At 39.9% G+C, this 14,696-nt stretch overlaps 2 protein-coding genes across 5 annotated transcripts; one reads left to right on the top strand and one right to left on the bottom strand.

Moving 5' to 3' along the window:
• The first annotated feature begins 2,056 nt into the window (after positions 1-2,056).
• VPS2.3 (vacuolar protein sorting-associated protein 2.3) lies at positions 2,057-4,936 on the top strand. The gene is made up of 11 exons (XM_079067555.1): positions 2,057-2,281; positions 2,578-2,622; positions 3,121-3,155; positions 3,339-3,389; positions 3,504-3,608; positions 3,702-3,773; positions 3,852-3,923; positions 4,067-4,147; positions 4,413-4,448; positions 4,531-4,586; positions 4,753-4,936. The coding sequence occupies exons 1-11, from the start codon at positions 2,248-2,250 to the stop codon at positions 4,799-4,801; spliced, it is 636 nt and encodes a 211-aa protein (XP_078923681.1). The 5' UTR covers positions 2,057-2,247; the 3' UTR covers positions 4,802-4,936.
• A 60-nt stretch (positions 4,937-4,996) lies between these two features.
• LOC145132666 (casein kinase 1-like protein 10) lies at positions 4,997-8,787 on the bottom strand. Of its 4 annotated transcripts, none has more exons than XM_079067551.1 (14): positions 8,113-8,787; positions 7,968-8,008; positions 7,818-7,887; positions 7,572-7,720; positions 7,410-7,505; positions 6,841-6,911; positions 6,646-6,707; positions 6,497-6,560; positions 6,321-6,405; positions 6,129-6,255; positions 5,972-6,045; positions 5,799-5,874; positions 5,633-5,733; positions 4,997-5,412 (listed from the first exon to the last, which is right to left on the bottom strand). In XM_079067551.1, exons 1-14 carry the CDS (start codon positions 8,186-8,188, stop codon positions 5,182-5,184), a joined length of 1,323 nt encoding a protein of 440 aa, XP_078923677.1. In that variant the 5' UTR covers positions 8,189-8,787; the 3' UTR covers positions 4,997-5,181. The 4 variants fall into 4 exon arrangements, with proteins under 4 accessions (XP_078923677.1, XP_078923678.1, XP_078923679.1 ...); XM_079067552.1 differs by having other exon boundaries at positions 4,997-5,409; XM_079067553.1 differs by lacking the exon at positions 5,633-5,733 and adding an exon at positions 5,487-5,581.
• Positions 8,788-14,696: the final 5,909 nt, after the last annotated feature.

The raw sequence follows: 14,696 nt of genomic DNA, 5'->3' as shown, positions 1-14,696 counted from the left end.
CTAAAATTCGAGTTTTTAGCTGTCTATTGCTAAGCTGAAACTTCGAAAAATCATAACTTCCTCATACGAAGTCAGATTTGGGCGTTCTTTTTATACCTACTCTCGGTTTAACGAACACTACGAGTTTCGTTTAGATCACTAAGGCTAAAAAGTAGTTTATCAAAAACTCATTTTTTATGACATTCGGCCCCGTGCCGGTTTTGTCGCGAAACTTCGACATGTCATAACTTCTTCGTTATAACTCGGATTTCGGTATTCTTTATATATCCGTAATCCTTGTCACGCCCACTACAAGTTTCTTAATAGATATTGGCTTTATCTAATATTTAATTTTGACGCTCATTTTTATTCTTAATTAATTAAACCCTAATAATTAAGCATAAAACACGTAATTCACATAAAATTCACATAATTCCCTTTCATTTCTTCAAAATGAGTTATAAAGGTTAACCTAGACCATTATGTCAATATTAATGCCTAGCCTAGAAACACGGGCGTTACAAGAGATATGTGACTTGTTGTGTAGAGATATGTGTGATGATTGCTAGATATGCTTGGTATTATGCTAGTTATATGTGTGATGTTTGCAGGGAAGACCATGGGAGGAGCCCATGACACTTGGATGTAAGACCATGTGGGGGATCCCATGGTTTTCCAGCTGAAGACCATGGGGAGCTCATGACACTTAGGTGTAAGACCATGTGGGGGAGCCCATGACATCCTGGAGTAAAACCTTGGGGGAAGCCCACGACATCCTTATATGTTTATGTATGTGTTAGGTAGCATGATAGATACCACTGTGATATATGATATGCTAGTTGATTATGTATGTGATTTGCATGGAAGACCCCGGGGGGAGACCGTGGTAGTTGGATATAAGACCATGTGGGGGAGCCCATGGCATTCCCAGCTAAAGACCATGGGGGAGCCCATGACACTTAGGTGTAAGACCATGTGGGGGAGCCCATGACATCCTGGAGTAAGACCTTGGGGGGAGCCCACGACATTCTTATATGTTTATGTATGCATGGATTATGTGGTAGAGATAGCTTGTATAGCTAATATGATATGTGGTATGTGGTAGAGATAGCTTTTATAGCTAATATGATATGTGTTATGTGGATTGTGTGTGGGGTATGCTCTGGGGGACTCACTAAGCTTTGTGCTTACGGTTTACAGTTTTGGTTTCAGGTATCATCGATTTGGAAAAGGAGGGCTCAGATTGATCGCAGTGCACACACCTATGATTTCCGTAATGAATGATTTTGGGATGAACTCTGATAAATGTTTTACTTAACGATGATTTGAAATGTTTGAAATAAATGGTATCAATGTTTTAGCTATATTAAAATAAATTTTTTACCCTTGATTTTTGGGTCGTTACAAATTGGTATCAGAACATTGGTTTGAGGGATTCAGACATACTTTCGGGTGTGTCTGAACTCAAACTGAGGATCTGTAAAGTTTTCAAAAGAAAAATGTTTTAAGGAAAGAATTTATAAGACAAGAAAGGGTGTGGTGCATGCAATCAGCCGAGCTCATGTAAGTTTCCCCAGAATACCCACATTTGTTATCTGTTATGATTTGATTATGAATTTGTGAATCGCATGCTAGTTAGGGCTAGGAGAGATGCTAGTTTTCAAGGAATAAAACGTAATTAATTGCTTAGTCGAGTTGGTTAGGGTCTTCGACTTTTGTGGAAGAGACCCGGGTTCGAGTCATGGCTTCTTTTTTTGTGGTTAATTAATTTTTTGAGCAAACCAAACATACTCTAATCTTAGAACCAAACATCCCCTAATGTCATGGAAGGGTAAAATCGGAAAAGAGAGCAATTATCACAATTTTTGCCCAATTGTACAGTTATTGCGGACATAAAAATAAACTTAGGATATAACCGAACATTTTTTGAAAATTTGAAGGTCTTTATGGCATTAGCCTTTTCATTGTGCCCCTTTTTTATTTATTTTTGGCATAATTTGTGTTGGCATACAAAGCATTTGATGTCAACTGCTAAAACAATTAAGGTCAACGAGGTTTCCAACATCTTATATATTAAAAGAAAAAACAAACGGTTTTGTGGGGGTTTTCCGTTTTCCCGAATTGATCCTTATCAAACCCTTGATCGGAAAACCGGATTTTTGGGTTGGATTTATCATCCGATTGGTATTTGCGTATATATTCGACCAATCATCAAGATCTTAGCGTACAGTTCTCCACTCTCTCAATCGGATCAGTGATCAATCAATCATGAACATATTCAAGAAGAAACCAACCCCTAAAGGTACGTCGTATGTGCCCTAATTCCTTGTTTTGTGATTGAAATTGATTGTCTTTACACGATTCTTAGTTCAATTACTTCACCTATTCGTGTTTAATTTCGGAAATTATGTTTTTAAACTTGTTAATTCCGTTTTCGTGGCCGGATTCAAGCTTGAACAAGTCTAATCACTTTAATGATAAGTTTTTTTGGGGTGTTTTTGACTGCCTATTCCCAAATTCTTTATTGGACGTATTAATTGCAATATAGTTTCCTTCTAAATCGTTTGCTAATATGTTTTTCTTTCTTATATGATCCAGAAGCACTTCGAGAGAGTAAACGAGAGATGTCCAATGCTACTAGAGGTAAGTTTTATCTTATAGTTAATTGAGTTTCTCTATTAAGTTTTAAGCAATTATTGAATTGCAACATTGTATGTACTTTGTAATTTGATAATCATCACTCAATCAACAGTAATCTCCATTGATATGAGTTTAGACCATACTCAATCTTGTATGTATGGGCTGCTGAAAGTTGCTGTACTGAATAGCATATCATCAAATTTGATGAAGATTTGATAATTTAATATATGCAAGTGCTTTACTAATCACTGAGATTAAAAAATCACATAACAACATGCTACAACATTGATACAAGAGCATGCTTATTAATTAGAATCCAGCATTTCCATCTTGTTCCACACCTGGTTTTCTTCCATCCCATCTTCAAACTAAATGGCATTCTCGAGGTGAACTACAGAAGCATCTTGCTTGATCACATGTTGATTTTCCACTCAAAGTGTAATTCATTTGGAAGGTAGATGATGCTAGTTTTGAACCATATGCCTGTTTTCTGTGATTCAGGTATAGAGAGGGAAATCACAGCATTGCAGTTAGAGGTAAGCTTTTAGCTCCAAACCCCTGAAATATGTAAAACATCAATGCAATCTTGGTCTTGACACAGCAAATACGTTAATTACCACATTGGATTTGATGTATATTTAACTTGCATGTATCCAAATACTAGCACTTTGTTCCTTTAAAAAAGAATGCTAGTATCTTATACATATAAACTCGAGCAGGAAAAGAAGCTTGTTGCCGAGATAAAGAGAACTGCTAAAACAGGAAATGAGGTTAGTTGCTTACTTTTAAGTTTAAACTCACATAGCATATATATAAGTAAAAGTATATACTTTGTTGATTATATGAAGATGAAATTTTTGTGCATTAACATTTGGTTTGTGCAGGCAGCAACAAAGATTTTAGCACGCCAATTGATCAGGCTTAGACAACAAATAGCCAACCTACAAAGTAGTCGGGCTCAAATGAGGGGCATAGCAACACATACACAGGTAAATTTTTAAATGCCAACTTTTTTTTTTTTTTTTTTGTCATAAATAAATTATACCATTTGATTGACTTTCTATGGTTTTAACTTCTCCCAGGCATTAGCTGCACACTCTTCTGTGGCTGTTGGGATGAAAGGTGCTACCAAAGCAATGGCAGCAATGAATAAGGTTGGTTATACAGCAACATATATTTTATATTTTTCTGTTTTCCTCAACATCTTTATGATGTGAATGTGTTGTTTGTAGGAAATGGCTCCTGCAAAGCAAATGAAAGTGATGCAAGATTTCCAGAAGCAATCTGCACAAATGGATATGACTGTAAGATAGTGCATGCCCTTACAATATAAAATTAAAAAAAAAAAAAAAAAAAAAACACTTAGGATTCATTTATTTAGTTCAATTCCTGCTTCCATGGTGTGAGGGAAAATGGAACTTAATACTGGATTATTTTTTTTGTGCAGACTGAAATGATGTCAGATGCGATAGATGATGTTCTTGATGATGATGAAGCTGAGGATGAAACTGATGATCTCACCAACCAGGTAAACTCTATGTTGTTTGGATAAATGATGTAAGAAATATATTAAAGAAAAAAAAAATTGGATGAGGGCAGATTTATAAAAAGTTAGGGCTTAATGGGAAAGGCCTCTTGTGATTTTTTTAATTGTTTTTCTGCATCTGGTTAAAAAGAAACACTCATATATAGCTTATGGAATCAAGTCCATTAAGTAAAAATAAAAAAAAACACCATGTTTTTCACCCAGCATTATTTTTTACCTTTTCATATATAAATGTTTGAAATTGCAGGTGCTAGATGAGATTGGTGTGGATGTGGCTTCACAGGTTTGTAGATATAATTATTACATTGTACTCTTGTTAATCAACAACATGTTTTGTATTTAAGTTTTTGTTGACCTTTTTGCAGTTATCCTCAGCTCCCAAAGGAAAAATTGCTGGGAAAAATACCGAGGATGCTAGCAGGTAAAAAATATTTAAATCTTTTTGCTAACATAGAGCTATTCATCCTAAAATAAGTGCAACATTTTCTTGTCCCTAAACTTTCAAAAACCAGAATTATTATTATTATTTTTTTGTTAATATCTTCATCTTAGTGATTATGATCTTCTTTGTTTGTATGTATATGTAGTTCCGGGATAGATGAACTTGAGAAAAGATTGGCAGCCCTACGAGGTTAATATCAAATATCATACCATTATATCATCAATGGAGAGAGCTTTCCGCAACTTTTTTTTTTGTACATGTTCCATCATATTTCATGTTTTCATGTTGATGTTACTCAATTCATCTTAAATCAATGTTTGTTGCCGTAATTGTGTTGAAGATTAATCCATTTTATCTGAGGTTTTGATGTGTATATCGTTGCAACCAAATTGACAAAGATTTTCACAACATTGATTACCAAACTATTTTATGGAAAACAACAAACAACATATATATTATCCATGTTTCGTCATCACCTTAACATTACATTGCAGTGTAAAAACACAAACTCTCATTTTTTACATATAATTATTATAGTAATTTTTTTTTTTTATATCATATCTCTCTGTTATTATTACTTCCTGATTTGGAGGAACTCGAAGCTTCGAAGAGGATCTTCCCGGCCAGGCTTTGAAGTAGTGGGTTGGGCTCCTCTTTGAGTGGTTGATAAACGGGACCCACTGCTTGAAATCACTCGGCTGGATCTGCCATCTGTCGCCTCTGCTGAAGAACCCGGTCTGCTGCTTAGGTGTTTCGACAAATTACCGTTTCGAGAAGACCGCACTTTTTCAGAATCAGTTTGCTGCTGTTGCATCAAAAAATACCAAAAATTAGGTCACCCAGTCTACCTACAAACATGAGAGAGAGAGAGAGAGAGACGTTTTCCGAAATCCTGGTTCTGGAATGTTCCGGGCGGGTGCCACCTGGCGGATTTCTTCTAGAGTATGGTGCGTCTACTGCACCATGGAGTCCACCTACATCACAAAAAATAAGGCAGGCAGGCTAGTTTAGTTTATTGGACTCGCCTTATACTTGTACTGCATTGGACTGGGACTGAAAATGCAATTCATGTCATGTTCCATCCAAACAGGTACAGGTGACTTGCTTTTTATCTCTCTCCTCCCTCCTATGTGCAAAAAACATAAATGCCCTTTTTCTTTTGGAACCATAGCTTTTAAGTGAGATAGATACCCGAGGCTCTTCCTGTTTTTTCCGCGGATGTCCCAACATTTTGACCACCAGCACCGGCAGCATTCCCAGTTTGTGGCTACAAAACAAAAACAAAAACAAAAACAAAAACAACACAAGATTAGTGTATTTATTTAGTATTATCGTTGTTGTCTTAAATAATAAAATCCACTAACTCGTTCTCGTGAGCTGGCTCCGATTTGTGGATATTTCAATATTGTCCAATCGAATACATAGTCGAATTGATAGCCTGATAAAATAACTCAAATCTCAATCATCAAAAATATCATAATATCAAGATTCAAGACTTGTTTAGTCTTATTCGGTATTCACCTTCACGAATAAACAAGTCGCGGAAAAGCCTTTTCAAATATGAATAATCCGGTTTGTCTTCAAATCTCAATGATCGACAATAATGAAAGTAGGATGTGAACTCTGGCGGATATGATTTGCACAGCACCTGTTGAATAATTAAAATTATTTATAGAATAGAATATGTATATAAATGGCTTGAAATATACCTACCTCTATTGGAGTCAACATCTTCTTTTCACTTATCCTGTCATATTTCTGTTTTTTGGTTCCCGCTTTCAGTCCCTGCCATGGAAGGCTAATGCAAAAACACACATACATGTAATGTAAATCATCCACATACTAATTACTAATTACTAAAACTAAAATATACACTGCTGCATGCATACCTTCCTCTTAAGAAATACATAAGAACATAACCAAGAGATTCCAAATCATCCCGCCTACTTTGTTCTACAATATTTAAACGTACTTGATATTTAATATTTATTACCTCAAAATAAAAATAAATGAAAATTTTGCCAGACAAATCACTTACCAACCCCAAGGTGTGTGTTGACACTAGCATAACGAGCCGTGCCAGTCAGATTCTTGTTTTCCCTACAAGTCAAGTCGTACACTAATAAATAGAAATACCTTATATTATAACATTAACAGGTGCCAATAAACAATAACATCCCCCAAATCATGACTTATTTAACAATATAATTCCAGGATAGCTAAGCTAACTTACCTGTAAGGTATGTGTCTATGAGTTTGAAGATCCCTATACTTTTTTGCAAGCCCAAAATCAATGACATACACCTGCCATAACACACATTCATGCACCATTATTACAACTTCTTTTTTTACCATGCAAAATACTACAATTATTTAGCTTCTGTTTCTTTTATACTTAATGATCTTAATGGGTTAAGCACTTAACCTGGACAGCTATACATGGCAGTTTCATTTTGACTTCATCCAGACGGAATTACTTATTGGGTTAAGCCAAAAACATGACTTAATGTATTAAGACAATCATTGATCAATAGTATACTAATTATATGTACCCATAAGGGTAAAATGGTCATTTAGTCTCATTCCAATGATTTATTCAGTCTAGAAAAGAAACAGACTGACAGACAGCAATTTATCCAGACACACATCATTACTCATTCAGCCACTTTACTCATGACTGAAGAGGGGAAAAAAAAACAGCCCCTACGACAACATTTTTCAATCACATTGAAACTCTACATATAAATAAACCAATAACATAAGCATATAGTGTCCCAAAAGATCAACAAATTTGACAATCACCTGATTTGCTTTGCGGCCCAGGCCCATTAAAAAATTGTCAGGCTTTAGGTCACGGTGAAGAAAACTCCTTGCATGCATGAACTCAACTCTATTAATCTGCATTATAAGTAAGTTGCATAAATAAATGAGAAATGATTTTTAAAATATAAAGATAGCACTTACTAATTGATCTGCAAGCATTAGAACAGTCTTCAAGGTAAATTTTCTATTGCAATAGTTGAAAAGATCTTCCAGACTTGGTCCAAGGAGGTCAATCACCATGATATTGTACTCACCCTCAATTCCAAACCACTTAAGACTAGGTACTCCCGCTTCATTAACAAGATAAACAAATTGTCATTTTATTTCTAAATTTTGTATTTACTTTTTGCCCCAATTAGATTGAGCATTTGAGTGAGAAAGACTCACTTCCTCCCTGGAGAAGCATATATACTTTCGATTCATAATGAAGTTGAGGATGTTTTGTCTTCGTGGGTTCCTGGGAATGAAGCCACAACATGCCTGTTAATGGAATAATCAAGCAATCATAACATCCAAAGCTAATAGTCAATCAAATACCAGTTTAACGCCAACTTCTTCCCCACTTTGAATATTAACACCTGCATATCATCAAACAAAGAACGAAAATGAATGGATATGAAGTACTAAAAACACAGATATAATACCTGAAATTGATGCTTAAAACAGAGAATCTGGAACATACCTAAATAAAGCTCACCAAATGATCCGCTCCCAATTTTCCTCCCAAGCTTAAACTTTCCACCAACAATATGATCCATGATTATTGCTTCAATTAACTCCAGCTGTAAACATGAACTGCTAAACTATACTCGGATCTATATATACCTAATTACACCTAGACTAGGGTTTGTAAAAAAAAACTCAACCCAACTTGATAATAATCATATCGACCCTCGATTTCTACCAAAAACGATCCAAATTAACAATCGATTCCGGTACAGTATCTACAGACTATACAAAATCAAAGCATCCTGATAAAAATCAGAACCCTTTTCACGGAACGCATCAAACCCTAATTTCAACAAGCAAAACATCAGCCTCTTGACAATAACATAATTGAGAATAATACGAACCACAATTCTTCAACACCGACTAAAATTCAAAAACATCATCGAAGCGCATTGATCGACATATGCATGCAGATTGACCCTTCGCTTTATTTGATTGCAGGGGGCGAGTGAACGAGGATCGGTGAACCCCGGATGAAAAAACGAGGAACGGATTGCGATGAATTTGTGCTAGGAAACAGAATCCGATAAAGAGACAGAAATGGAAGAGGAGGATATGATATGTAATGAAGGATGGATATGCGAAGGGGAGAATGAAGAAAACAAAGAGAGAAGGCAGGTGTCGTTATTCTTCGTTTTCTGTATTTATTTATATTTTAGAGTAATAAATAATTATTTATCGAAAATTTATTTTTGTGGTTTAACTGAACAAAAATATGTTATAAAATTCCTATATCAAGTATTGTAATTTTTTTTATAGCAGGTTAAAGATAATAATAAATATATATCCAAATTGAGTGGCATTGGTAAAAAAAAATATTAAAATTATGTGTTCATCAAACTTTGACAAATATATATATATATATATATATATATATATATATATATATATATATATATATATATATATATATATATATATGATGAGTTGAAAAACTCTTAGATCGATTAGATCTTCAACAGGTTAAACAATAAATGCAAACAAACACAATCAACACGATAAAGAATCAAGTAATGCTTAATGATTCAAATGTAGTCACGCCTCAGCAGAGCTCGATTAAGAACTTCCACTGTAGAGGCGAGCTAGGGTTTACAGTACTATATCAGAATAATAATTAAAAGCGCTAATCATGAAGGATGCATGCATGCACCTTAAATACTAAACCCTAATAAAACAAACACGGTTGGACATGCCCAAACCGGATAACAAAACTGGGTTAAGGACCGAGCCCAAAGACGCAACACTATTATACCCAACAATCTCCCCCTTTGCGTCAAAAGAGGCGAGAGACTACTTCGGTTGAGTAACCTTGACCTGCTTCACAACCGAGGGATGATCGCAAGAAGTGTCTGCCGAAACTGAATGTACCAGCGAAGCATATCGGTGAACAACTTCTTGTCAGCTTCACTGTTCTGATTACACCTGTGTATGATCTCCAAAATGTGCTCCAAGCAAGCAGTTGAGAACAGGTGCTTGTCAATAAGAGCGAACAAGCACTTTTGACCTTCGCCCCTAATGAACATCACAGTATGAAACTTAAGATTGATTTTGCCCTTGATCATCGCATTCACATTGCCCGTTCTTCCAATCGGTTTTATCGTAGTTCGCTTGTGAATGACAGATGCGATTTCTTGATCCATCTTTGCCACTTCGTGAATGTAACAAACAAGCATTCGCTTGATGTGATCTATGATCGGCTGATACTCCTGAGGATTAGACAATAAAATATTGTTGAGGAGTATCCAGTCGTGCGGGTTCAAGTTCGGCAGATCAGCCAGGGAAATAGTATGAACCGAGCTATCTGAGCCTCGGGTTACTTTGAATTTAACATTAACAAATTTCCCAGCCGAAGAGGGCTTCAATACCTTGACCGTTGTAATCTTCTTTGTGCTCCATGTCAAGTATTGTGGCTGAGCAAACTTGTAACATCCCAATTTCCAAGCCCGATTTTTTTTTTTTAAAAAATTTAGTAATTCTCAACATAGTTTACCAAAACATTTCCCATGCCATATCATTTGCAAACAACAATATAACAATGTGTCTGAAATCATAATGTCAAAGTAAAAATCAATCAGAGTACAATCCCAGAAAACTCCATGCGGAAATCATATGTGTGTGTGATGCGCTGCTACACTGCCGGCTCCTTCCCCTTAGACGAAGAGGTACCTGAAACCAAAACTAAAACTGTAAGCACAAAGCTTAGTGAGTTCCCCCATCATACCACATACCATACAGACATATCGCATACATACTGTCGGGCAATTTTGGGGTGCCCGACCTACCCAGTATGGCCATTCTGGGGTGCCGACCTACCCGTGTCAAGCCATTCTGGGGTGCTGACCTACCCATGTCAAGCCATTCTGGGGTGCTGACCTACCCTTCGGTCCTATCAACCGAACCTCGGGGACTATTCCACCCCTACTGCTACTATCACATATATCATAACGTAAACATACTGTCAGACGTTTCTGGGGTGTCCGACCTACCCTTCGGTCCTAACAACCGAACTTGAGGACTATTCTCTCCCTACTACCACTATCACATATAACATATCATGCCAGCATATAATCATATCATCACATACTGTCAGACATATCTGGGGTGTTTGACCTACCCTCCGGTCCTAACAACCGGACTCTACTACTGTCACATATACATATCATGCTAGCATATAACATATCAGGTAGTAGCAAACCTAGATGATATCACAAAGACGATCATCTAACATACAATTCCTACTGGTGGGCCGGCATTGTGGCCGTAGACCCACAACTACTGGAAGGTAACTCACCTCGAACGAGTAGCTACTGATAATCTGTGCGGGAAATCTCTGTCTGCTGCTGCTCCGGAAATCCTCCGGCTATAATCCCCACAAAACACTTAATCATAGTCTGATATCTATTCTTAGGGTAAAATGACCATTTTACCCATGACCAAGTCCAAGTCAAAGTCAAAGTCAACTTCCAGTTGACCCGATTCGCCGAGTTGGGCCGCCAACTCGTCGAGTCCCTATCTCTTCAACTGTCCTCATCCACGACTCTACTCGTCGAGTTGGGCCGCCAACTCGACGAGTTCTCCTTCTAACACCACCCCGGATGAACCTTCATCCGACTCGCCGAGTTGTATGAACAACTCGTCGAGTCCATCTTCATCCTATGAACACGTCCTGTCCTCGGCTCGCCGAGTTGTATGAACAACTCGTCGAGTTCATCTTCAAGAGTTGGGAGATTACCTTGGACTCGCCGAGTCGACTCATGCACTCGCCGAGTCCTATGAACTCCAGGACTATGGCTTATCCCGATACGTTGGGTCACTCTCCTGGACCCTCTAAAACCTTTCTTTCACTCAACTGGGTCTCTTGGACCATAAAAGAAAAAAAGTCAAGCCTCGGACTCGCCGAGTCCCAAGGATGACTCGCCGAGTCGATACAGTCCCAAGTCTATTCCTTCGATTTCTGGTGTACAACTCTTGTCCAAATGATAGATCTAGGCCCCTAAACTCGATCTAGCACGTAAAGTTACGAACTTTACGTGCATGCATGGGACTTTGAGCCAAAAAGGCTCTAAAAGAGGCTCTTAAGTTGCATGGGGGCTTCCATGGGTGCAAAAGCAGCCCTTTTCTGCCTTGTAACTCTTCCATGGGCCTAGATCCGAAGCCTCAACCCCCAACCATGCTTGCAATCATGGTTGGTTACCAAGAATGGCTTATAAAAGCCCTAAATCTCCCCAAAAAGGGATCAAACGAATAAGCAAGCAAGGTACAGACTTTATACCTTTCAAACACTGCAAATGATGCACCAAACTCGAATCCTTCAGTCTCCTCTTGATCCTTCTATGATCTTCCTTCTTCCTTGTGGTCAAAACCCACAAAGTCACTCAAAAGCCTTAGATCTTGCACCAAAACGCTTAGGGTTTGCTATGGAGGGTTTCTGGGAGCATAAAGGGGCGATGGAGGTTGTATAAGGTTGTTTAAATAGGGTGCAAAGCCTCAGATTAGGGTTTTGTCCAGACAGAGCCTACTCGTCGAGCCGACTCGACGAGTCTCATACTTAAATCCCGCGTCTCATCCCGCTTCTACTCGGCGAGTTGGGCCTTCAACTCGCTGAGTCCCAGGCCAAAAATTCAAAATTACTTAAATAAAATACATACCAGGAACCAGGTGCTACAAATCTCCCCCACTTATTTTAGACTTCGTCCTCAAAGTCTGCTGCTCGTTCCTGGTAAAGCTCTGGGTAATGCTCCATCATCTCATCCATCGGCTCCCAAGTCCATTCCGAGCCCTTCCGGTGCTGTCATTGCACCTTTACCAGCTCGACCCTCTTGTTCCTCAGATCCTTCGACTTCCGGTCGAGAATCGCTACAGGCCGCTCGATGTAATTCAGGCTGTCATCGACCTGAATATCCTCTAATGGTACCACTGCCGAATCGTCCACCAAACATTTCCGTAACTGGGAGACGTGAAAAGTGCTATGAATCTGACTAAGTTCGGCTGGCAAATCCAACCTAAATGCCACCTTGCCCACCCGGGCTATAACCCTGAAGGGTCCAATATACCTGGGACCCAACTTGCCCCGCTTCCTGAATCGGATGACGCCCTTCCATGGCGACACCTTAAGGAGAACCATATCCCCGACCTGAAACTCCAGGTCCAATCGGCGCTTGTCGGCATAACTTTTCTGCCGACTCTGAGCAGTCTGAAGTCTACTCCGAACCTGCTGAATCCTCTCTGTCGTCTTGAGCACCACTTCGGTGCTCCCCATGACCCTCTGGCCAACCTCACCCCAACATATCGGGGTTCTGCACTTCCTCCCGTATAACATCTCGAAGGGAGGACGGCCAATACTCGCATGATAGCTATTATTATACGAGAACTCCGCCAACGGAAGGTAGGTATCCCAGCTACCTCCAAAGTCTAAAACACATGCCCGCAGCATATCCTCTAGCGTCTGGATGGTCCGCTCGCTCTGACCATCCGTCTGCAGGTGAAAGGCGGTGCTAAAATGCAGACGAGTACCCAGCTCGTCATGAAACTTCTTCCAAAACCTGGAAGTGAACCGCACATCCCTGTCGGAAATCACTGAAACTGGTACTCCGTGCCGAGCTACCACCTCTCGGATATAGATGTCGGCTAACTTTTCGGCCGAAATGCTCTCCTGGATCGGTATGAAATGGGCACTCTTGGTCAACCGATCCACGATTACCCAAATCGAATCCACTCCCCGTGCAGTCTTGGGAAGCTTGGTAATGAAATCCATGGTAATATCTTCCCATTTCCACAAGGGAATATCTAACGGTTGTATCTTTCCGTGTGGCCTCTGGTGCTCGGCCTTGACCTTCCTGCAGGTCAAGCACCACTCCACATACCATGCTACGTCCTGCTTCATGCAGGGCCACCAATAATCAGGACGAAGATCTCTATACATCTTCGTCGCTCCGGGATGGATAAAAAATCTGGATTTGTGTGCCTCCTCCATCAGGATCTGGTGCACGCCTCCATGATAAGGGACCCACACCCTACGGTGAAGAGTCAATAACCCTCAGCTATCATAGTCGAAGGAGGAAACCTGGCCCACTATACGCTCGCTCTTCCGATGTTCCTCCTTCATAGCCTCCTGCTGAGCCTCCCGGATCCGCTCCAACAGTGGAGTTACCACTGTCATCCTCAGACAGATGTCCCTGATTGGCGCTGCCTTGCGGCTAAACGCATCGATCACGACATTGGCCTTCCCCGGGTGGTAGAGGATCTCGCAATCATAATCCTTCACCACATCCAGCCACCGACGCTGCCTCATGTTCAGGTTCGGCTGATCCATGAGGTACCTCAAACTCTTGTGGTCCGTGTAAATGGTACAACGAACACCATAGAGGTAATGACGCCAAATCTTGAGGGCAAAAACAACAGCCCCCAGCTCCAAATCATGCGTCGGGTAATTCGCCTCGTGAGGCTTCAGCTGCCTCGAAGCGTATGCAATAACATGCCCTCTCTGCATTAGTACCACACCCAAACCTGAGATGGACGCATCACAATATACCACAAAATCCTCCATGCCCTCTGGCAGGGCTAAGATTGGCGCCTCACACAATCTCTGTCTCAGTGTCTCGAATGCGGCCTGCTGCTCAGGCCCCCAGCGAAAGACCACGACTTTCCTCGTCAGCCTGGTCAGGGGCACGGCTATCTTGGAGAAGTCCTGAATGAATATCCGATAGTAGCCTGCTAATCCCAGAAAGCTCCGAATCTCAGATGGAGACCTCGGAACTTCCCACCTTGTCACGGCCTCAACCTTGGTCGGGTCCACTGATATCCCGTTCTGGTTGACAAGGTGCCCGAGAAACTGCACCTCGCGCAACCAGAACTCACACTTGGAGAACTTAACATACAAGCTCTCCCTTCTCAAAGTCTCCAGAACCTCTCGTAGATGCTCCTCATGTTGCTCTCGCGTCTTGGAGTAAACCAATATATCATCAATAAACACTATCACAGACCGGTCTAACATCGGTCTACACACGTGGTTCATGAGGTCCATGAACGCGGCAGGAG

The sequence above is a fragment of the Lactuca virosa genome, chromosome 8 (assembly GCF_052849685.1).
Source record: "Lactuca virosa cultivar CGN04683 chromosome 8, Lactuca_virosa_CGN04683_v6, whole genome shotgun sequence".
NCBI lineage: Eukaryota > Viridiplantae > Streptophyta > Magnoliopsida > Asterales > Asteraceae > Lactuca > Lactuca virosa.
The sequence above is the reverse complement of the archived record's forward strand: the minus strand, read 5'-3'. Positions and strand labels throughout refer to the sequence as shown.

Bases quoted from the DNA above. Each gene is read 5' to 3' on its own strand.
- VPS2.3 (XM_079067555.1), top strand. From the start codon at position 2,248: ATGAACATATTCAAGAAGAAACCAACCCCTAAAG. The intron at 3,774-3,851 runs GTTGGTTATACA...TGTTGTTTGTAG, and splicing joins CAATGGCAGCAATGAATAAG to GAAATGGCTCCTGCAAAGCA. The intron at 4,587-4,752 runs GTAAAAAATATT...ATGTATATGTAG, and splicing joins AATACCGAGGATGCTAGCAG to TTCCGGGATAGATGAACTTG.
- LOC145132666 (XM_079067551.1), bottom strand. From the start codon at position 8,188: ATGGATCATATTGTTGGTGGAAAGTTTAAGCTTGGGAGGAAAATTGGG. The intron at 7,888-7,967 runs GTATTTGATTGA...CTTCATTCCCAG, and splicing joins AAGAAGTTGGCGTTAAACTG to GAACCCACGAAGACAAAACA. The intron at 6,708-6,840 runs GTAAGTTAGCTT...CTTGACTTGTAG, and splicing joins CATAGACACATACCTTACAG to GGAAAACAAGAATCTGACTG.